At 41.5% G+C, this 25226-nt stretch overlaps 1 protein-coding gene across 1 annotated transcript in view; it reads left to right on the top strand.

Annotated features, from left to right (window-relative positions):
* The window catches only part of LOC139369527 (phosphatase and actin regulator 3-like), a 76087-nt gene that overhangs the window by 45782 nt on the left and 5079 nt on the right, over positions 1-25226 (top strand). Inside the window, exon 8 of the mRNA XM_071108768.1 lies at positions 5891-6044. Coding sequence (XP_070964869.1) covers positions 5891-6044 — 154 coding nt within the window. The remainder of the gene's footprint in view (positions 1-5890; positions 6045-25226) is intronic.

Genomic DNA, 25226 nt, shown 5'->3' on the forward strand with positions numbered 1-25226 from the left:
CCTCAGCTCCCAGCTGTGCCCTGGACACCATTTGTGAATTGATCGCCCCCCATCTAGCTTCAGAGTTTGAGAGTCTGTTAGGTGACCTAAACTGGGATATGCTTAACACCCCAGCAGCCCTACAATCTAAGCTAGATGCCCTCAATCTCACACAAATCATCAAGGAACCCACCAGGTACAACCCTAAATCTGTAAACAAGGGCACCCTCATTGACGTTATCCTGACCAACTGGCCCTCCAAATACACCTCCGCTGTCTTCAATCAGGATCTCAGCGATCACTGCCTCATTGCCTGTATCCGCTACGGGTCCGCGTTCCAACAACCACCCCTCTTCACTGTCAAACGCTCCCTAAAATACATCTGCAGCAGGCCTTTCTAATCGACCTGGCCCGTGTATCCTGGAAAGATATTGACCTCATCCCGTCAGTTGAGGATGCCTGGTCATTCTTTAAAAGTAACTTCCTCACCATCTTAGATAAGCATGCTCCGTTCAAAAAATGCAGAACTAAGAACAGATATAGCCCTTGGTTCACTCCAGACCTGACTGCCCTCGACCAGCACAAAAACATCCTGTGGCGGACTGCAATAGCATCGAATTGTCCCCTCGATATGCAACTGTTCAGGGAAGCCAGGAACCAATACACGCTGTCAGTCAGGAAAGCAAAGGCAAGCTTTTTCAGGCAGAAATTTGAATCCTGTAGCTCTAACTCCAAAAAGTTCTGGGACACTGTAAAGTCCATGGAGAACAAGAGCACCTCCTCCCAGCTGCCCACTGCACTGAGGCTAGGTAACACGGTCACCACCGATAAATCCATGATAATTGAAAACTTCAACAAGCATTTCTCAACGGCTGGCCATGCTTTCCTCCTGGCTACTCCAACCTCGGCCAACAGCTCCCCCCCCCCCCCCCCCCCCCCCGCAGCTACTCGCCCAAGCCTCCCCAGCTTCTCCTCTACCCAAATCCAGATAGCAGATGTTCTGAAAGAGCTGCAAAACCTGGACCCGTACAAATCAGCTGGGCTTGACAATCTGGACCCTCTATTTCTGAAACTATCCGCCGCCATTGTCGCAACCCCTATTACCAGCCTGTTCAACCTCTCTTTCATATAATCTGAGATCCCCAAGGATTGGAAAGCTGCCACGGTCATCCCTCTCTGCAAAGCGGGAGACACCCTGGACCAAAACTGTTACAGACCTATATCCATCCTGCCCTACCTATCTAAGGTCTTCGAAAGCCAAGTCAACAAACAGATCACTGACCATCTCGAATCCCATCGTACCTTCTCCGCTATGCAATCTGGTTTCCGAGCTGGTCACGGGTGCACCTTAGCCACGCTCAAGGTAGTAAACGATATCATAACCGCCATCGATAAAAGACAGTACTGTGCAGCCGTCTTCATCGACCTGGCCAAGGCTTTCGACTCTGTCAATCACCATATTCTCATCGGCAGACTCAGTAGCCTCTGTTTTTCTAATGACTGCCTTGACTGGTTCACCAACTACTTTGCAGACAGAGTTCAGTGTGTCAAATCGGAGGGCATGTTGTCCGGTCCTCTGGCAGTCTCTATGGGGGTGCCACAGGGTTCAATTCTCGTGCCGACTCTTTTCTCTGTATATATCAATGATGTTGCTCTTGCTGCGGGCGATTCCCTGATCCACCTCTACGCAGACGACACCATTCTGTATACTTCTAGCCCTTCCTTGGACACTGTGCTATCTTACCTCCAAACGAGCTTCAATGCCATACAACACTCCTTCCGTGGCCTCCAACTGCTCTTAAACGCTAGTAAAACCAAATGCATGCTTTTCAACCGTTCGCTGCCTGCACCCGCACGCCCGAATAGCATCACCACCCTGGATGGTTCCGACCTAGAATATGTGGACATCTATAAGTACCTAGGTGTCTGGCTAGACTGTAAACTCTCCTTCCAGACTCATATCAAACATCTCCAATCTAAAATAAAATCTAGAGTCGGCTTTCTATTTTGCAAAACAAAGCCTCCTTCACTCACGCCGCCAAACTTACCCTAGTAAAACTGACTATCCTACCGATCCTCGACTTCGGCGATGTCATCTACAAAATAGCTTCCAATACTGTAGTCAGAAAACTGGATGCAGTTCATCACAGTGCCATCCATTTTGTTACTAAAGCACCTTATACCACCCACCACTGCGACCTGTATGCTCTAGTCGGCTGGCCCTCGCTACATATTCGTCGCCAGACCCACTGGCTCCAGGTCATCTACAAGTCCATGCTAGGTAAAGCTCCGCCTTATCTCAGTTCACTGGTCACGATGGCAACACCCACCCGTAGCACGTGCTCCAGCAGGTGTATCTCACTGATCATCCCTAAAGCCAACACCTCATTTGGCCGCCTTTCCTTCCAGTTCTCTGCTGCCTGTGACTGGAACGAATTGCAAAAATCGCTAAAGTTGGGGACTTTTATCTCCCTCACCAACTTTAAACATCGGCTATCTGAGCAGCTAACCGATCGCACCAGCTGTACATAGTCCATCGGTAAATAGCCCACCCAATTTACCTACCTCATCCCCATACTGTTTTTATTTATTTACTTTTCTGCTCTTTTGCACACCAGTATCTCTACCTGCACATGACCATCTGATCATTTATCACTCCAGTGTTAATCTGCTAAATTGTAATTATTCGCCTACCTCCTCATGCCTTTTGCACACAATGTATATAGACTCTTTTCCCCCCTTTTTTTCCTACTGTGTTATTGACTTGTTTATTGTTTACTCCATTTCTGAGATGTAGCCATGATTTACTATTTTACACCTATGGTTACTATGCATAACTTTAACCCATTTTATAAGAGATTGCCCAAAATTAAAATATTCTAGGCATTTATATATACTCTCCAGTCATACTTTTCAAAAACAGCTATGAAAACCAGGCCTGGCCGATATTTCATAGTATTCTATTGTTTCCAGTACTTGTCTTATATTATCTCCAATGTATCGTCCATGTAAAAAATATCTTATTAGGATGAATAATGTCTGACAATACTTTTTAAACTCTATGCGCCAAGCATTTTGCTAGGAGTGAAGTGTAAGAGGTCTCCAATTTTTTAAATGGACTGGATCTTTATATATACCACTTGGGTCCTGTTTCAGTAATAATGATATCAGACCTTCTTGTTCCGTGTCTGATAATCTACCATTTTATAAAGGAGTGGTTAAAACATGCTAATAATGATCCTCTGAGTATATAAAAAAGGTTTGGTATACCTCAGCTGGTATGACATCCAGCCATGGAGGCTTTAATTGTATCAATAAGTTCCTCCTCTGTAATTTGGCCTTCACATGAGTCTTACTGTACAGATTTTAATTTTACATTATTATTATGAAAAAAATCCATACAATTAGTTTCAGTTAGTGGAGATGGAGGAGACTGAAACAGAAACATATTCTTAAAGTATTTTACTTCCTCTTTCAAAATATAATTTGGTGAATCAAATGTACACCTTTTCCCTGAAACACCCACAACACAGTCCCCCGTATTGACCATATTCCCTGAAACACCCACAACACAGTCCCCCGTATTGACCATATTCCCTGAAACACCCACAACACAGTCCCCCGTATTGACCATATTCCCTGAAACACCCACAACACAGTCCCCCGTATTGACCATATTCCCTGAAACACCCACAACACAGTCCCCCGTATTGACCATATTCCCTGAAACACCCACAACACAGTCCCCCGTATTGACCATATTCCCTGAAACACCCACAACACAGTCCCCCGTATTGACCATATTCCCTGAAACACCCACAACACAGTCCCCCATATTGACCATATTCCCAAGCATCTACGTGCAGTCAGACCTTTGATTTTGTGCCACCAGGGCCACAATAATATGCCTTCTCTCTGATTGTCCGAGTGTGACCTCCTCCCCATGGGTTACTGCAGCCAGTGTTACCAACACTGCCACTGGCTGGGTGGGGTACCCACCGGAATCCCCACCAGCTAGGTACAAGGCCGCCAAGGTTCTCATTAGCAGTTTTAAAAATTCCTTGTATATTATGCTCTCCCTTTAGGGGACTTTGGCTTTGCAGGACCAACTCTGCCAAGCAGGCTCATAATCTTGAGGGGGCAGTGCTACTCTAGGTCTCTGACTGCATTTTGGCTGCATACAGACTGCTTACAGCAGGCCCATAAAACAGTTTGGGACTTCTCCTTAGTATCTGGGTCATTCAGGTGGGTGTCTAGGGAATAGGGTTGTGGACCGTTCCATCAATATAGGATCATAAATAAATACATTTGATATAGTTTATTTTAAAAATGTAGTTCCCCATGATAGAACAATAAATTAATCAAATGTATAATTTATTTTAAAACACTGTTCCACAATGATAGGACAATAAATAAATCAAATGTATAATTTATTTTAAAACACTGTTCCACCATGATAGGACAATAAATAAATGAGATGTATAATTCATTATAAAAGTATATCCATCATCTGAACAACATTGAAAGCTCTCTCACACCCCCTGCTCACAATAATACATTGGTTCTGGGATATGCAACCATTTCCTTTCTCACTCAACGCAACACTTTTCCAAACATAAAATAAACACACACCATCCATCCACACATACCGTGTCTTCTGTTTACTGAGTTTTTATCTTCACAATGTTGAATTAGTGCTTTTGTGTTCCAGTTAGTTATATGTGAAGATAAATAGAAAAGCCATATGTTTTATTGTATTATTATCCTTATTTTCCTCGTCTATAAGAACTTTTTAAACATAGCCATAGGGTAGTCTTTGTGTCTCTGAACAACTGCTTATCAATATATAGTTTATCGACGACGAGAGTTACTCGTTTCCCTTTTCATCTATTTTCCTTGAAAATTGGATACAATTGGATAAAGGACTTCACGCCGTTCTGCAATTTCCTTCGGTAACTGGTCATTAATGCCAATTTTGGTCCCAGCAAGTCTCTTTCTCTCTTTCTCTCAGAGGACCTGAGCCCTAGGATCATGCCTCAAGACTACCTGGCATGATGACTCCTTGCTGTCCCCAGTCCACCTGGCCGTGCTGCTGTTCCAGTTTCAACTGTTCTGCCTGCGGCTATGGAATCCTGACCTGTTCACTGGACGTACTACTTGTCCCAGTCTCTAGAGACAGCAGGAGTGGTAGAGATACTCTTAATGATCGGCTATGAAAAGCCAACTGACATTTACTCCTGAGGTGCTGACTTGCTGCACCCTCGACAACTACTGTGATTATTATTATTTGACCATGCTGGTCATTTATGAACATTTGAACATCTTGGCCATGTTCTGTTATAATCTCCACCCGGCACAGCCAGAAGAGGACTGGCCACCCCTCATAGCATGGTTCTTCTCTAGGTTTCTTCCTAGGTTTTGGCCTTTCTAGGGATAGTTATAACTGGTTATAACACTGACAGGCACCCTGCCCCGGTACTTACTGTGGTAATAATGGGTAATAAATGGTTATAACTGGTTATAACACTGACAGGCACCCTGCCCCAGTACTTACTGTGGTAATAATGGGTCATAAATGGTTATAACTGGTTATAACACTGACAGGCACCCTGCTCCGGTACTTACTGTGGTAATAATGGGTAATAAATGGTTATAACTGGTTATAACATTGACAGGCACCCTGCCCCGGTACTTACTGTGGTAATAATGGGTAATAAATGGTTATAACTGGTTATAACACTGACAGGCACCCTGCCACAGTACTTACTGTCTTTATCAATGGAGTTACAATGTGTGTGTGTGTGTGTGTGTGTGTGTGTGTGTGTGTGTGTGTGTGTGTGTGTGTGTGTGTGTGTGTGTGTGTGTGTGTGTGTGTGTGTGTGTGTGTGTGTGTGTGTGTGTGTGTGTGTAGGCACCCTGCCCCGGCGGATGCGTAAGGAGTTGTTAACGGTGAAGCTTCGTAACCGGCCCAGTCAGCAGGAGCTGGAGGACAGAAACATCTTCCCTGTTCGCTCAGACCTGGAGAGACAGGAGACACGACAGCACATAGAGACCAAGCTGGCCAAGTGAGTCCCCTATCTATCTATCTACTTGTCTACATAGAGACCAAGCGAGTCCTCTCTCTATATCTATCTATTTAATGGACAAGTGAGTTATTTACACACACAGTGTGACCTGGACACACACACTCTCTCTCTCTCTCTCTCTCTCTCTCTCTCTCTCTCTCTCTCTCTCTCTCTCTCTCTCTCTCTCTCTCTCTCTCTCTCTCTCTCTCTCTCTCTCTCTCTCTCTCTCTCTCTCTCTCTCTCTCTCTCTCTCTCTCTCTCTCTCTCTCTCTCTCCCTCCCTCCCTCCCTCCCTCCCTCTCCCTCTCCCTCTCCCTCTCCCTCAGTTCCGAAGCGTCTTTACTCCGTTTGATTTGTTGTATTTAAAAGTCTGCTTTGTAGCCTTGTCTCATGTTTAACCAGGATCGGATCATTGCTTCCTTTTGGACTACACATCTGTTGGTCTCCGCTGGTTCTTCTGTTGGTCTCCGCTGGTTGGCAGAATGGATTGTCTGACTGACCGATTGACTACATATATTTTGCATATGATATTTCATTTGTTTTAGTATGATCTGTGCCTTGATGAGTTATGTGGTCAGTTGTAGTTGAAGACATATTGAGATTTGATACTCTTTATGGTTGTGTGGTAAAATAGTTTGATATTTTGATTGTGTGATTGAGACTGGGTTTATGCTACTCTTCATGAATGGACAAACATTGCGTGACTAAGGTCACTTGAGTCTGGACTCTTTTAGGGCCGAGGTATGGACTTTTCTTGAGAAACCAGAGCTTGTTGTTTGTTATATTATTATGTGTGTGATCATTTATGTTGGTAATACAACCCACGTGTGTGTGTGTGTGTGTGTGTGTGTGTGTGTGTGTGTGTGTGTGTGTGTGTACAGATGCAGTCAGCCACACTCGTCTGGTTCAAAATCACCTGGGGAAGAATATTTGACTGCATTAAACTGACATGATGAATGTCATGCGTCCTCGTCATCACCTGGGAAATGTCAGTATTTTGTATCTTCTGTGCTGTTAGAACATCTGTATGGCCAGGGAATACAGTTTAGTGTATTGTACAGCAAAACTCAGTTGGTTTTGAAGAGGAGACTAGGGGAGAAGTGAAGAGGGGAAGGGAATCCTGGTGTGCTATATATAGCTTTGTAGTTGTCAGCTCAGCTGAAATACTGCGGCACACAGCCCTAATCAATGTCTCCTCTATGTCACACAGCCCTAATCAATGTCTCCTCTATGTCACACAGCCCTAATCAATGTCTCCTCTATGTCACACAGCCCTAATCAATGTCTCCTCTATGTCACACAGCCCAAATCAATGTCTCCTCTATATCACACAGCCCTAATGAATGTCTCCTCTATGTCACACAGCCCTAATCAATGTCTCCTCTATTTCACACAGCCCTAATCAATGTCTCCTCTATGGCACACAGCCCTAATCAATGTCTCCTCTATGGCACACAGCCCTAATCAATGTCTCCTCTATGGCACACAGCCCTAATCAATGTCTCCTCTATGGCACACCGCTGCTCTCCTCCCCTCGCTGAAAAGGAGGGAGATGGAGGCGGGTATGCAGGGTGGTAGATTGTATTTTCTCCCTGATTGACTCTCCCATTCCTGTTTTGTTGTGGAATCTTGCTGTTACCGCAGTGATCTACATCTCTACCCTCAGTAATACCAGAGGTATCCTCTCCTCTGGCTGTGTCTCAGTAATACCAGAGGTATCCTCTCCTCTGGCTGTGTCTCAGTAATACCAGAGGTATCCTCTCCTCTGGCTGTGTTTCAGTAATACCAGAGGTATCCTCTCCTCTGGCTGTGTCTCAGTAATACCAGAGGTATCCTCTCCTCTGGCTGTGTCTCAGTAATACCAGAGGTATCCTCTCCCTGTCTCCTCTCTCTCATTTGGCTATACCGTGTCCTATGTGAGACTGGCAAAGTGTCCTTAAGTTTAGACCTTACTATCTACACTGGATAAAAATATAAATGCAACATGCAAGAATTTCAAAGATTTTACTGAGTTACAGTTCAAATAAGGTAATCAGTCAATTAAAATAAATGTATTAGCACCTAATCTATGGATTTCACTTGACTGGGAATACAGATATGCATCTGTTGGTCACTGATACCTTTTTTTTAAAAAGAGTTAGGAGCGTGGATTAGGAAATACGTTAGTTTCTGGTTTGACCACCATTTGCCTCATGCAGCGCGATGCATCTCCTTTGCATAGAGTTGATCAGGCTGTTGATTATGTAATGTGGAATGGTGTCCCACTCCTCTTCAATGGCTGTGCGAAGTTGCTGTATATTGGCTGGAACTCGAATGCACTGTCATACTCGTCAATACAGAGCACCCCAAACATGCTCAATGGGTGACATGTCTGAGTATGCAGGCCATGGAAGAACTAGGACATTTTCAGCTTCCAAGAATTGTGTGCAGATCCGTGCAGATCCTTGTGAAATGTGGTTGTGCATTATCATGCTAAAACGGTGGATGAATGGCACGACAGTGGGCCTCAGAATCTCGTCACGGGATCTTACATTTACATTCTATCATAATGGCGCCGGAAGGGATGGCTGCTATTTTGTGGGGGGTTTTCCGCGTCGTTTGTAACTTATTTTGTACATAATGTTGCTGCTACCATCTCTTATGACCGAAAAGAGCTTCTGGATATCAGAACAGCGGATACTCACCTCGAACTGGAAGAATACTTTTTCTTTAATTAGTCCAACGCGAAGGATATACTGCTTCTCTGAGACCAGGTCCAAATCTCCATAATTCGCATGAAGAAAAGATGGAAATACAGTGGGTGCCTTGTGAGAATTCGTCAGCAAGTGGGTAACCCTCCTCTACCATTCAACACAGACAGTTGGCTGGGTTTTCCGTTCATCAGCAGAACAGAACAGCTACGTCTGGTAAGAAAACAGGTCGGGGTGTGTGTCTATTTGTCAAAAACAACTGGTGCGCTAAGTCTATTCATTTTATTTTTTATTTCACCTTTATTTAACCAGGTAGGCTAGTTGAGAACAAGTTCTCATTTGCAACTGCTACCTGGCCAAGATAAAGCGTAGCAATTCGACACATACAACAACACAGAGTTACACATGGAACAAACAAAACATACAGTTAAATAATACAGTAGAACAAAAGAAAACAAAGTCTATATACAGTGAGTGCAAATGAGGTAACTTAAGGAGATAAATAGGCCATGGTGGCGAAGTAATTACAATATAGCAATTAAACACTGGAATGGTAGATCGGCAGAAGATGTATTATTACGGTATCATCAATGTATTGCTCGCCTGAGGTAGTTTTCATGAGGTACTCTATCTACACAGACAGTTTTCATCCATATTTTACGTAGCCATCTATTTACCACCACAAACTGATGCTGGCACTATGAATGCACTCAACCAACTCTATAAGGCCGTAAGAAAACAAGAAAATGCTCATCCAGAGGTGGCGCTCCTAGTGGCCAGGGACTTTAATGCAGGCAAACTTAAATCCATTTTATTACATCATTTCTACCAGCATGTCACATGTGCAGACAGAGGAAAAACAACTCTAGACCACCTTTACTCAACACACAGAGATGGATACAGAGCTCTCCCTTGCCCTTCATTTGGCAAACCTGACCACAATTCTATCCTCCTGATTCCTGCTTACAAGCATAAACCAATGCAGTGACTCACTCAATACGGAAGCGGTCAGATGACCCGGATGCAACGCTACAGGACTGTTTTGCTAGCACAGATTGGAATATGTTCTTGGATTCATCCAATGGCATTGAGGAGTATAGCACATCAGTCACTGACTTAATCAATAAGTGCATCGACGACGTCGTCCCACAGTGACCGTACGCACATATCCCAACAAGAAGCCATGTATTACAGGCAACATCCGCACTGAGATAAAGACTAGTGCTGCTGTTTTCAAGGAGCTGGACACAAATCCGGATGCTTATGAGAAATCCCGCTATGCCCTCAGACTAACCATCAAACAGGCAAAGCACCAATACAGAACTAAGTTTGAATCCTACAACACCGGCTCTGACGCTCATCAGATGTGGCAGGGCTTGAAAACTATTACGGACCACAAAAGGAAACCCAGTGATGCGAACCTACCAGACAAGTTAAATGCCTTTTGCGCACGCTTCGAGGCAAGGGCTTGAAAACTATTACGGACCACAAAAGGAAACCCAGTGATGCGAACCTACCAGACAAGTTAAATGCCTTTTGCGCACGCTTCGAGGCAAGCAACACTCAAGCATGCATGAGAGCACCAGCTGTTCCGGAAGACTGTGTGATCATGCTCTCCGTAGCCGATGTGAGCAAGCCTTTAGATAGGTCAACATTCCCAAGGCTGCGGGACAGATTAATTACCAGGACGTGTACTCAGAGCATGTGCCGACCAACTGGCAAGTGACTTCACTGACATTTTCAATCTCTCCCTGACCGAGTCTGTAATACCAACCTGTTTCAAGCAGACTACCATAGTCCCTGTGCCCAAGAAAGTGTAACCTGCCTAAATGACTACCACCCCGCAGCACTCACGTCTGTAGCCATGAAGTGCTTTGATACGCTGGTCATGGCTCACATCAACACCAACCCTAGACCCACTCCAATTCGCATACCGTCCCAACAGATCCACAGATTATGAAATCTCAATCCACAATCATCTCAAAGGAGATAATTGTGGACTACAGGAAAAAGTGGACTGAGCACACCCCCATTCTCATCGACAGGGCTGCAGTGGAGCAGGTTGAGAGCTTCTAGATCCTTGGTGTCCACATCACCAACAAAATATCATGGTCCAAACACACCAAGACAGTCATGAAGAGGGCACAACAACATCCTCAAAGTTCTGCAGCTGCACCATCGAGAGCATCCTGACCGGTTGCATCACCACCTGGTATGGCAACTGCTCGGCATCAGAGGGTAGTGCGTACGGCCCAGTACATCACTGGGGCCAAGCTTCCTGCCATCCAGGACCTATATACTAGGCGGAGTCAGAGGAACGCCCCAAAAAATTGTCAGACTCCAGTCACCCAAGTCATAGACTGTTCTCTCTGCTACGACACGGCAAGAGGTACCGGAGCGACCAACCTGTACCCCGGCACATTCTACCCCCAAGCCATAAGACTGCTGAACAATTAATCAAATAGCCACCAGACTATTTACATATTGACTCGGTACTGTGTATATAGCCTTGTTATTTTATTGTGTTACTTTTTCGTTTTTTTAGCAAACATTTCTTAAATCTATTTCGTGCATAATGTTTTGTTTTGAGGGGGGGGGGGTCAAGGTGAGGAGGAGCATTTTTTTGAGGTACTGTTTTCAAAAGAAGATTCAAATTCCCATTGATGAAATGCAATTGTGTTCATTGTCCATGGGTTATTCCTGCCCATAACCCCACCTCCACCATGGGGTACTCCACTCGCCCACACGATGCCACACACGCTGTTTGCCATCTGCCTGGTGCAGTTGAAAACAAATTCATCCGTGAAGAGCACACTTCTCCAGCGTGCCATTGGCCATAGAAGGTGAGCATTTGTCCATTGAAGTTGGTTACAATGCCAAACTGCAGTCAGGTTAAGACCCTGGTGAGGATGACATGCACGCAGATGAGCTTCCCTGAGGGATTCTGACAGTTTGTACAGAAATTCTTTGGTTGTTCAAACCCACAGTTTCATCAGCTGTCCGGGTGGCTGGTCTCAGATGATCCCGCAGTTGAATAAGCCGGATGTGGTGGTCCTGGCCTGGTGTGGTTACACGTGGTCTGCGGTTGTGAGTCATTTTGCGCGTACCGTCAACTTCTCCAAAATGATGTTGGAGGCGGCTTTTGGTAGAGAAATTAACAAAATTCTCTGGCAACAGCTCTGGTGGACATTCCTCATAACTCCCTCATAACTTGAGACATCTGTGGCATTGTGTAGTGTGACAACTTCACATTTTCTAGTAGCCTTTTATTGTCCCCAGCACAAGGTGCACCTGTGTAATGATCATGCTGTTTGATCAGCTTCTAGATATTCCACACCTGTCAGATGGATGGATTATCTTGGCAAAGGAGAAATGCTCAGTAACAGGGATGTAAATTAATTTGTGCACGAAATTTGAGACTTTTTGTGCATATTGAACATTTCTGTGATCTTTTATTTCAACTAATAAAAAATGGAAACAGCATGTTTCATTTATATTTTTGTTCAGTCTGTATATTTATCTATAACTACAACAATACTTTTCCTGTAGAAAATGTGGTATGCTTCCTTGCTTGATTTAAATAATTTATGGTTGTGAAATAATTTATAGTAGTGGTAGTGACTGGTTATAGTAGTGGTAGTGACTGGTTATAGTAGTGGTAGTGACTGGGTATAGTAGTGGTAGTGACTGGTTATAGTAATGGTAGTGACTGGGTATAGTAGTGGTAGTGTCTGGTTATAGTAGTGGTAGTGTCTGGTTATAGTAGTGGTAGTGACTGGTTATAGTAGTGGTAGTGACTGGTTATAGTAGTGGTAGTGACTGGTTATAGTAGTGGTAGTGACTGGTTATAGTAGTGGTAGTGACTGGTTATAGTAGTGGTAGTGACTGGTTATAGTTATAGTAGTGGTAGTGACTAAATGAGTAATGTTAGTGACTGGTTATAGTAGTGGTAGTGACTGGTTATAGTAGTGGTAGTGTCTGGTTATAGTTATAGTGGTGGTAGTGACTGGTTATAGTAGTGGTAGTGACTGGTTATAGTAGTGGTAGTGACTGGTTATAGTAGTGGTAGTGACTGGTTATAGTTATAGTAGTGTAATGTTAGTGACTGGTTATAGTAGCGGTAGTGACTGGTTATAGTAGTAGTGACTGTTATAGTAGTGACTGGTTATAGTAATAGTAGTGGTAGTGACTGGTTATAGTAGTGGTAGTGACTGGTTATAGTAGTGGTGTGGTTATAGTAGTGACTGGTTATAGTAGTGGTAGTGACTGGGTATAGTAGTTATAGGTAGTGGTTATAGTAGTCTGGTGTTATAGTAGTGTTATAGTGGTGACTGGTTATAGTAGTGGTAGTAGCGGTAGTGACTGGTTATAGTAGTGGTGGTGACTGGTTATAGTAGTGGTAGTGTGGTTATAGTAGTGGTAGTGACTGGTTATAGTAGTGGTAGTGACTGGTTATAGTAGTGGTAGTGACTGGTTATAGTAGTGGTTATACTGGTTATAGTAATGGTAGTGACTGGGTATAGTAGTGGTAGTATCTGGTTATAGTAGTGGTAGTGTCTGGTTATAGTAGTGGTAGTGTCTGGTTATAGTAGTGGTAGTGACTGGTTATAGTAGTGGTAGTGACTGGTTATAGTAGTGACTGGTTATAGTAGTGGTAGTGACTGGTTATAGTAGTGGTAGTGACTGGTTATAGTAGTGGTAGTGACTGGTTATAGAATTGGTAGTGACTGGTTATAGTTATAGTAGTGGTAGTGACTGGTTATAGTAGTGGTAGTGACTGGTTATAGTTATAGTAGTGGTAGTGACTGGTTATAGTAGTGGTAGTGTTTACAGTAGTAGTGGTAGTGACTGGTTATAGTAGTGGTAGTGACTGGTTATAGTTATAGTAGTGGTAGTGACTGGTTATAGTAATGGTAGTGACTGGGTATAGTAGTGGTAGTGTCTGGTTATAGTAGTGGTAGTGACTGGTTATAGTAGTGGTAGTGACTGGTTATAGTAGTGGTAGTGACTGGTTATAGTAGTGGTAGTGACTGGTTATAGTAGTGGTAGTGACTGGTTATAGTAGTGGTAGTGACTGGTTATAGTAGTGGTAGTGACTGGTTATAGTAGTGGTAGTGACTGGTTATAGTAGTGGTAGTGACTGGTTATAGTAGTGGTAGTGACTGGTTATAGTTATAGTAGTGGTAGTGACTGGTTATAGTAGTGGTAGTGACTGGTTATAGTTATAGTAGTGGTAGTGACTGGTTATAGTAGTGGTAGTGTTTACAGTAGTAGTTGTAGTGACTGGTTAAATTAGTGGTAGTGACTGGTTATAGTTATAGTAGTGGTAGTGTTTACAGTAGTAGTGGTAGTGACTGGTTATAGTTATAGTAGTGGTAGTGTCGACAGTAGTAGTGACTGGTTATAGTTATAGTAGTGGTAGTGACTGGTTATAGTTATAGTAGTGGTAACACTGGTTATAGTAGTGGTAGTGACTGGTTATAGTAGTGGTAGTGACTGGTTATAGTAGTGGTAGTGACTGGTTATAGTAGTGGTAGTGACTGGTTATAGTAGTGGTAGTGACTGGTTATAGTAGTGGTAGTGACTGGTTATAGTTATAGTAGTGGTAGTGACTGGTTATAGTAGTGGTAGTGACTGGTTATAGTTATAGTAGTGGTAGTGACTGGTTATAGTAGTGGTAGTGTTGGTAGTGACTGGTTATAGTAGTTAGTAGTTATAGTGGTAGTGACTGGTTATAGTAGTGGTAGTGGTTATAGTTATAGTAGTGGTAGTGACTGGTTATAGTAGTGGTAGTGACTGGTTATAGTAGTGGTAGTGATAGTTATAGTAGTGGTAGTGTTTACAGTAGTAGTGGTAGTGACTGGTTATAGTTATAGTAGTGGTAGTGTCGACAGTAGTAGTGACTGGTTATAGTTATAGTAGTGGTAGTGACTGGTTATAGTTATAGTAGTGGTAACACTGGTTATAATAGTGGTAGTGACTGGTTATAGTAGTGGTAGTGTCGACAGTAGTAGTGGTAGTGACTGGTTATAGTAGTGGTAGTGACTGGTTATAGTTATAGTAGTGACTACAGTAGTAGTGGTAGTGACTGGTTATAGTAGTGCTAGTGACTGGTTATAGTAGTGGTAGTGACTGGTTATAGTAGTGGTAGTGACTGGTTATAGTAATGATAGTGTCTACAGTAGTAGTGGTAGTGACTGATTATAGTAGTGGTAGTGTCTGGATATAGTAGTGGTAGTGTCTGGATATAGTAGTGGTAGTGTCTACAGTAGTAATGGTAGTGACTGGTTATAGTAGTGGTAGTGACTACAGTAGTAGTGGTAGTGACTGGTTATAGTAGTGGTTGTGTCTACAGTAGTAATGGTAGTGACTGGTTATAGTAGTGGTAGTGACTGGTTATAGTAGTGGTAGTGTCTACAGTAGTAGTGGTAGTGACTGGTTATAGTTATAGTAGTGGTAGTGTCTACAGTAGTAGTGGTAGTGACTGGTTATAGTTATAGTAGTGGTAACACTGGTTATAGTAGTGGTAGTGACTGGTTATAGTTATAGTAGTGATAGTGACTGGTTATAGTAATGGTAGTGACTGGTTATAGTAATGGTAGTGACTGGTTATAGTAGTGGTAGTGACTGGTTATAGTAGTGGTAGTGTCTGGTTATAGTTATAGTGGTGGTAGTGACTGGTTATAGTAGTGGTAGTGACTGGATATAGTAGTGGTAGTTACTAGTTATAGTAGTGGTAATGACTGGTTATAGTAGTGGTAGTGACATGGTAGTGACTACAGTAGTAATGGTTGTGACTGGTTATAGTTATAGTAGTGGTAGTGTCTGCAGTAGTAATGGTAGTGACTGGTTATAGTAGTGGTAGTGACATGGTAGTGACTACAGTAGTAATGGTATTGACTGGTTATAGTAGTGGTATCACATTTTATTGGTCACATACACATGGTTAGCAGATGTTATTGGTCACATACACATGGTTAGCAGATGTTATTGGTCACATACACATGGTTAGCAGATGTTATTGGTCACATGGTTAGCAGATGTTATTGGTCACATGGTTAGCAGATGTTATTGGTCACATGGTTAGCAGATGTTATTGGTCACATAGTTAGCAGATGTTATTGGACACATGGTTAGCAGATGTTATTGGTCACATGGTTAGCAGATGTTATTGGTCACATGGTTAGCAGATGTTATTGGTCACATGGTTAGCAGATGTTATTGGCCACATGGTTAGCAGATGTTATTGGACACATGGTTAGCAGATGTTATTGGTCACATGGTTAGCAGATGTTATTGTGAGTGTAGTGAAATGCTTCTAGATCCGACAGCGCAGCAGGATCTAACAGGTAATATCTAACAGGTAATATCTAACAATTCCACAACAAAAGCTAATATCTAACAAAACCCAATACACACACAATCTAGTAAAGGAATGGGATGAGAATATATAAAATATATTGATGAGCAGTGACAGGAGGCTAAGATAGATACATACAATAGATAGTAGAATAGATAGATACAATAGAAAATAATAGATAGATACAACAGATAGTAAAGAACAGTTGGTATAGATAGTAAAGAATAGATCGATACAATAGATAGTAGAATAGATGGTAAAGAATAGATAGATACAATAGATAGTAAAGAATAGAAAGATACAATAGATAGTATAGAATAGACAGTATAGAATAGATACAGTAGATAGTAGATACAGTAGATAGTAAAGAATAGATAGTAAAGAATAGATACTAGAATAGACAGTATAGAATAGATAGATACAATAGATGGTAAAGAATAGAACGATACAATAGATAGTAAAGAATATATGGTATAGAATAGATGATATAGAATAGATGGTAAAGAATAGATAGTAGAATAAATGGTAAAGAATAGATAGATACAATAGATAGTAAAGACTAGAAAGATACAATAGATAGTAAAGACTAGAAAGATACAATAGATAGTATAGAATAGACAGCATAGAATAGATAGTATAGAATAGATGGTAAAGAATGGATAGTATAGAATAGATAGTAGAATAGATAGTAAAGAATAGATAGATACAATAGATAGTAAAGAATAGATAGATACAATAGATAGTATAGAATAGACAGTATAGAATAGACAGTATAGAATAGATAGATACAATAGATTGTATAGAATAGAAAGATACAATAGTTAGTAAAGAATAGATAGTAAAGAATAGACAGTATAGAAGATGGTAAAGAATAGATAGATACAATAGATAGTAAAGAATATATAGATACAATAGATAGTAAATAATAGAAAGATACAATAGATAGTAGAATAGATGGTAAAGAATAGATAGATACAGTAGATAGTAAAGAATAGATACTAGAATAGACAGTATAGAATAGATAGATACAATAGATGGTAAAGAATAGATAGATACAATAGATAGTAGAATAATGGTAAGATGGTAAAGAATAGATAGATACAATAGATAGTAAAGAATAGATAGCAAAGAATAGATACTAGAATAGACAGTATAGAATAGATAGATACAATAGATGGTAAAGAATAGATAGATTCAATAGATAGTAAAGAATAGAAAAATACAATAGATAGTAGAATAGATGGTAAAGAAACAATAGATAGTAAAGAATAGTTGGTATAGAGTAGATTGTATAGAATAGACAGTATAGAATAGACGGTATAGAATAGATGGTATAGCATAGATAGTAAAGAATAGATAGTAGAATAGATAGTAGAATAGATAGTATAGAATAGATAGTAGAATAGATGGTAAAGAATAGATAGATACAATAGATAGTGTAGAATAGATAGATAGATAGATACAATAGATAGAATAGATAGATACGATAGATAGTAAAGAATAGATAGATAGTGATGATAGATGGTAAAGAATAGATAGATACGATAGATAGATAGTAAAGAATATATAAGAATAGAATAGTTGGTATAGAGTAGATGGTATAGAATAGAATATACAGTATAGAATAGACGGTATAGAATAGATAGTAAAGAATAGTTGGTATAGAATAGATGGTATAGTATAGATAGTAAAGAATAGATAGTAGAATCGATAGTAAAGAGTAGACAGTATAGAATAGATAGGAAAGAATAGTTGGTATAGAATAGATAGTAGAATAGATAGTAAAGCATAGGTAATATAGAATAGATTGTAAAGAATAGATGGATACAATAGATAGTAAAGAATAGTTGGTATAGAGTAGATGATATAGAATAGATAGTAAAGAATAGATAGTAAAGACTAGATAGATACAGAATAGATAGATACAATAGATGGTAAAGAATAAATAGATACAATAGATAGTAAAGAATAGAAATATACAATAGATAGTAAAGAATAGAAAGATACAATAGATAGTAGAATAGGTGGTAAAGAATAGATACTAGAATAGACAGTATAGCATAGATAGATACAATAGATGGTAAAGAATAGATAGATACAATAGATAGTAAAGAATAGAAAGATACAATAGATAGTAAAGAATAGTTGGTATAGAGTAGATTGTATAGAATAGACAGTATAGAATAGACGGTATAGAATAGATAGTAAAGAATAGTTGGTATAGCATAGATAGTAAAGAATAGATAGTAGAATAGATAGTAGAATAGATAGTATAGAATAGATAGTAGAATAGATGGTAAAGAATAGATAGATACAATAGATAGTGTAGAATAGACAGTATAAAATAGATAGATGGTATAGAATAGATAGTAAAGAATAGATTGTAGAATATATAGTCAAGAATAGAGATAGAATAGATGGTATAGAATAGATAGTAAAGAATAGATGGTGTAGTATAGATAGATACAATAGATAGTAAAGAATAGATAGATACAATAGATAGTAAAGAATAGATGGTATAGAATAGATGGTATAGAATAGATGGTATAGAATAGATAGTAAAGAATAGATAGTAAAGAATAGACAGTATAGAATAGATAGTGGAGAATAGATAGATACAATAGATAGTAAAGAATAGATAGATACGATAGATAGTAAAGAATAGATAGATAGTGATGATAGATGGTAAAGAATAGATAGATACGATAGATAGATAGTAAAGAATATATAGATACAATAGATAGTAAAGAATAGATAGATACAATAGATAGTAAAGAATAGATAGATAGAATAGATAGTGATGGAAGCGGGGTGAACAGGCAGTGGCTCGGGTGGTTATTGTCCTTGATGATTTGTTTTGCCTTCCTGTGACATCGGGTGGTGTAGGTGTCCTGGAGGGCAGGTAGTTTGCCCCTGGTGATGCGTTGTGCAGACCTCACTACCCTCTGGAGAGCCCTGCTGTTGTGGGCGGTGCAGTTGCCGTACCAGGCGGTGATACAGCCCGACAGGATGCTCTCGATTGGTCATCTGTAAAAGTTAGTTAGGGTTTTCGGTGACAAGTTACATTTTTTAAGCCTCCTGAGGTTGAAGTGGCACCTTCTTCACCACACTGTCTGTGTGGCTGGACCGTTTCAGTTTGTCGGTGATATGTACACAGAGGAACTTAAAACTTTCCAACTTCTCCACTGCTGTCCCGTCGATGTGGATAGGGGGTTGCTCCCTTTGCGGTTTCCTGAAGTCCACGATCATCTATTTTGTTTTGCTGACATTGAGTGAGAGGTTATTTTCCTGACACCACACTCCGAGGGTCTTCACCTCCTCCCTGTAGGCTGTCTCGTCGTTGTTGGTATTCAAGCCTACCACTTATGTCGTCTGCAAACTTGATGATTGAGTTGGAGGCGTGCATGACCACGCAGTCGTGGGTGAACAGGGAGTACAGGAGAGGGCTCAGAACGCACCCTTGTGGGGCCCCAGTGTTGAGGATCAGCGGAGTGGAGATGTTGTTTCCTACCTTCACCACCTGGGGGCGGCCCGTCAGGAAGTCCAGGATCCAGTTGCACAGGGTGGGTTCAAGACCCAGAGACTCAAGCTTAATGATGAGTTTGGAGGGTACTCTGGCGTTGAATGCTGAGCTGTAATCAAAGGACAGCATTCTTACATAGGTATTCCTCTTCTCAAGATGGGATAGGGCAGTGTGATGGCAATTACATTGTCTGTGGACCTATTCGGGGGCTGGCAAACTGAAGTGGGTCTAGGGTGTCAGATAAGGTGAAGGTGGTATGATCCTCAAAGCGAGCAAAGAAGTTGTTTAATTGATCTGGAAGCAAGACATCTGTCCGCGACGGGCCTGGTGTTCTTTTTGTAATCCGTGATTGACTTTAGACCCTGACTCATACGTCTTGTGTTTGAGCCGTTGAATTGCGACTCCACTTTGTCTCTATACTGACACTTTGCTTGTTTGATTGGTTTATGGAGGGAATAACTACACTATTTGTATTCTGGTTAGGGAAGGTTTTAATAGTCACAGTGGGGTACAACATCTCCTATACACTTCCTTATAAATTTGCTCACAGAGTCAGCGTATATGTCAATGTTGTTCTCTGAGGCTGCCCGGAACATTTCCCAGTCCAAGTGATCGACGCAATCTTGAAGCGTTGAATCCGAGTTCTCTTGGGAGATAATACAGTCGGCATTTGATTGTGAGGAATTCTAGGTCAGGTGGACTTGAGTTCATGTATGTTGTTACAAATACACCATGAGTTGTTAATCATGAAACATACAACCCACCCTTCTTCTTACTGGTGAGATGTTTATTCCTGTCGGCGCGATGCACTGAAAATCCCGTTGGCTGTACTGACAGCATGTCCCCAGCTAGCCATGTTTCCATGAAACAGAGTATGTTACAATCCTGAATATCACTTTGGAAAGCATCTATTGCCCTGATCTCGGCGACTTTGTTAACTAGGAACTGGTTATTAGCGAGTAATGTACTCGGGAGCGGTGGGTGGTGTGCGCGCATCCGAACTCTCACTACAAGACCGCCCCGGCATCCTCTCCTCGGAAGGCATTGTTTTGGGTCGGCCTCTGGAATCAGTTTGAATGCCCTGGAAGATGCAGATAAAGGATCCACTTTGGGAAAGTCGTATTCCTGGTAGTAATGCTGGTTGTGCTGGTAAGTTGACGTCTCTCCGATATCCAATAGTTATTCTCGGCTGTACAGTGGTTGCTCCACTAAAAGTTTTGCGATTATGCTGCAGGACTTAGAGGTAATTTGTGGTTTAGTACGGTACCCTGTGTCACCACTTCATTGTTCCAGACTACCACAAGAGGGAGTTAGAGCACTTATTCTGCTTTTGGGTCCTACTGTGTCTCTAACTGACAGTGAAGGGCAACATAAACCTACAGTAAATATTAGTAACAATGTCTCATCCCGTGTTCAACAACAGACTTTTTTTCTCGCTCGTTTTGTGTTAATTGAAAAGAAAATAATTTCCAAAATATTGTTATTTTTTAAACAAAGCGATTATTATTATTAATTTAGAATTGTATAAAAGCCGTTGGATATTCCCACAGATATATTATCAACCCTGTTATTAGCAGGACAATATATATTGGTCATATTGGTCATGGCTACCGAGTGGCACACAATGGGACTGCCTTGCAGTCCTCCAGCTGTACCCACTGAAAGCACGCAAGGTTTAAGGCACAAGGGCCGGGGGCACGGGATGGGCTGCAGAGTCGCGCACAGAAGACTGACCTAGCCCATGGGGATGGAAGGCGGAGGAAAATTAGTGCATAGAAATGTTGTCCCAGTAAGATTTATATTCATTGTTTGACCATGTTGTCCTATTCAGCACATGGTACCCTTGTTGTGTGTAGAGATCTCAGTGGTCCCTACTGTCTACACTCCCACACACATAAACACACATCTCCGTGGTCCCTACTGTCCACACTCCCACACACATAAACACACATCTCAGTGGTCCCTACTGTCCACACTCCCACACACCTAAACACACGTCTCAGTGGTCCCTACTGTCCACACTCCCACACACCTAAACACACGTCTCAGTGGTCCCTACTGTCCACACTCCCACACACATAAACACACATCTCAGTGGTCCCTACTGTCCACACTCCCACACACATAAACACGTCTCAGTGGTCCATACTGTCCACACTCCCACACACATAAACACACATCTCAGTGGTCCCTACTGTCCACACTCCCACACACCTAAACACATGTCTCAGTGGTCCCTACCGTGCAGTGCCTTAGTCACAGCTGAGCCCTCAGAATGGCTGTTCTATTTCAGTTCTGTAACCCAGGTGTTTTGCTCCACCTCTCTCTGCCAGGGCTGGGCTGGGACATACGCTGGGCTTTATATAGACTGGAATCCCAAATGGTAACGTATTACCTTTAAAGCCCACTACTTTTGACCAGGGCCCATAGGGAACAGGGACAGGACAGAACAGAACCAGAACAGGGACCGGACCAGAAGAGGGACAGAACCAGGGACAGGACCAGAAGAGGGACAGGACCAGAAGAGGGACAGGACCTGGGACAGGACCTGAAGATGGACAGGACCTGAAGAGGGACAGAACCAGGGACAGGACCTGGACAGGACAGGACCTGAACAGAAGAGGGACAGAACCAGGGACAGGACCTGAACAGGGACGGGACCTGAACAGGGACGGGACCAGAACAGGGACGGGACCAGGGACAGGACCTGAACAGGGACAGGACCTGAACAGGGACAAACACTGTTTTAAATAGACTGATTTATTTAGAGCTGTAATGTTTAAAACACCACTCTTTTCAGTGCTTACCTGTGTGTGTGTGTGGTGTGTGTGAGAGACGAGAGGGGTGCATTTTTACTGGCTGTAAATACCAGTTGGATGCATTCACATGCTTTGAACTCATTGAGAAATGCTGATTGGCTAATGGTCAACCAGCTTTGTCAGCTATTAACTAAAAGTACAGATTTCATGCTTGTAAATTAAATATAGTATTCAAAAACCATATTAATAGATACATTTTATAACTAACTGCTGAAAATGCTTTTATCGAGGTAATTTCCTTAGTAGACGAAATTAGTGGTCAGCATGTGCGAGAAGTTAAAGTTTAGGAATAAAGTAAGAGTTTCCAACTAAATACCAGCTTCCCACTTGGTTATGAACACAGCATACTCATCTACTGTAATTGCTGCCTCAATAATGTCCAAAACAACCCACAAATAGCAAATAAATAATCTGTCTGCCTGTTGTACTTAGTATTTTAATACAAGGGGTGTGCATTATTTAGGAATCTCATCTACAGCTTTGTGTAGCAATAGGTTCAAATTTTATACAATTCTATCGGCTATGTAAACTACATTTAGGAAGTCCGATTTGATGACAGTAGAAGGAACATCAACCCTCAGTTAGAGGAGCATAGCTTTGTCTTGGTTCAGGAGAGGAGAGGCTGCCTGCTAGTGATGTGCATTTCATGAACGATTCGTTATTTTTTAACTATTTCTATTGACTCAACATTCATGAGTCGTTTTATTAGAGTGACTCGTTCATTTTGAGTTCGTTTGACCTGCTAGTGCTGTACGGAGTGGCCACAATGAGTCCTACAGCAGGATAAACACACGGCTCAGCGGTTCCAGAGACTTGCTCTGACTTTCTGTCATATGCACGCAGGAAAATAGATCATCACTGCTGGTCACTGCTGGTCACTACTAATCACTACTAATCACTAGTGGTCTCTAGTGGTCACTACTAATCACTAGTGGTCACTACTAATCACTAGTGGTCACTGCTGGTCACTAGTTGTCTTTCTGTCATATGCACGCAGGAAAATAGATCATGAAAAAAAGACAAGTTTAGAGCTAATAATTGAACGCATGGTGCAAGAATGGATGCATTTAATTGATTATTGAATGGTTTGACGGACACATAGGCTACACACAGCCTTTTCTCCTCAAACTTGAACTCGAGAACAAATCGTTTGGTGGGCTGCGGTCGCGAACAACGTGCGTATCACCCCCCTCCGCAGTCAAACAATGTATTCCGTCAAGAGTCGTTCAGTCTAGTCCGGATGCGGCCACGACTAGATGTAGTTTCAAATGTATCAACAAATAACCTTACTGGCACAGCCTAGAGACCAACAAAATGTACATTGTTTAAAGCACACGTTTTCAAGTCTCAGTAACAAATGCCAGCTCCAATAACCCGCCTATGGTGAACGTCATGTGAAGGAGAGGCTTGTGGAATTAAGACCGTTTCCAGTTTTTAGTTCACCGGTTGGGGGTCCTGCGTGCTCAGGGCTTAAATGACGCAGATCAACGAAATTTGTCGAAAAAAAATTGTTATTTTGGCTGAACGATTCGAAAAGATCCGAGTCAGTAAAAAGAGACAAACTTCCCATCACTACCGCCTGCCTGCTGAATCTCTGGCTGCAGCATTTTAAGGCGTGAACCTTTTGAGTCGTAGGTGGGAATTTCCTATCTACGTAGAAACGCACATTCCCTCCTTGCGGTGACGCTGTTGTTCTGAAGTGAAAAGGTTCTTGCTATCCGGGATCCTTGGGATCTTGCAAAAGCAAGAGCTCTCCAGCACCAGGGTACATTTATTTAACTAGGCAAGCCAGTTAAGAACAAATTCTTATTTACAATGACGGCCTACACCAGACCAGTGGTGGAAAAGTACCCAATTGTCAGAGTTGAGTAAAAGTAAAGATATACTTTAATAGAAAATGACTCAAGTAAAAGTGAAAGTCACCCAGTAAAATAGTACTTGAGTAAAAGTCTTAAAATATTTGGTTTTGAATATACTTAAGTATCAACAGTAAATGTAATTGCTAAAATGTACTTAAGTATCAAAAGTAAAATTGTAAATAATTTAAAGTTCTTTATAGATATGATTTTCTTTTTTTTTTTTTAATGTATGGATAGCCAGGGGCACACTCCAACACTTAGACATCATTTACAAACGAAGGATTTGTGTTGAATGAATCTGCCAGATTAGGTAGTAGGGATGACCAGGAATGTTCTCTTGATAAATGCGTGAATTGGACAGTTTTTATTTTCTGCTCAGCATTCAAAACGTAATGAGTACTTTTGGGTGTCAGGAAAACAGTATGGAGTTAAACGTACATTATTTTCTTTAGAAATGTAAAGTAAAAGTTGTCAAAAATATATAAATAGTAAAGTACAGACAAAAAAAAAAAAGACTTAAGTAGTACTTTAAAGTATTTTTGCCTAAGCACTTTACTCCACTACATCGGACAGCACAGCGTCAGTAGCCAGACAGAATAGTTAGAGGAGAGACCCGAGCAGGACACTCCTCATTCTGCTACAGACACTAACTGAGCTCAGTCCTTCATCTACCTGGACACATATCATCGTCATCAGACAGATTTATCATTTTACTTTCCAGTCGCGCTCAAACTATCCTTACTGTTTTATCTTGGGAAATATTTATTGAAGGGAAAAGAACGCTCTAAAACTGGACAAATATTCTGCCTTACATTCTACCCCGATGTGGAGGCGCTCTCGGTTCAGTCACAGAAGAGGGTTTCTAGACTCCAGATGGTAACTAGGAAGTGTAGATCCTGGAGCGGTTCTGCACGCCGACTCAGACATCTTTG

The sequence above is a fragment of the Oncorhynchus clarkii genome, chromosome 17 (genome assembly GCF_045791955.1).
Source record: "Oncorhynchus clarkii lewisi isolate Uvic-CL-2024 chromosome 17, UVic_Ocla_1.0, whole genome shotgun sequence".
In the NCBI taxonomy this organism is placed as follows: Eukaryota; Metazoa; Chordata; class Actinopteri; order Salmoniformes; family Salmonidae; genus Oncorhynchus; species Oncorhynchus clarkii.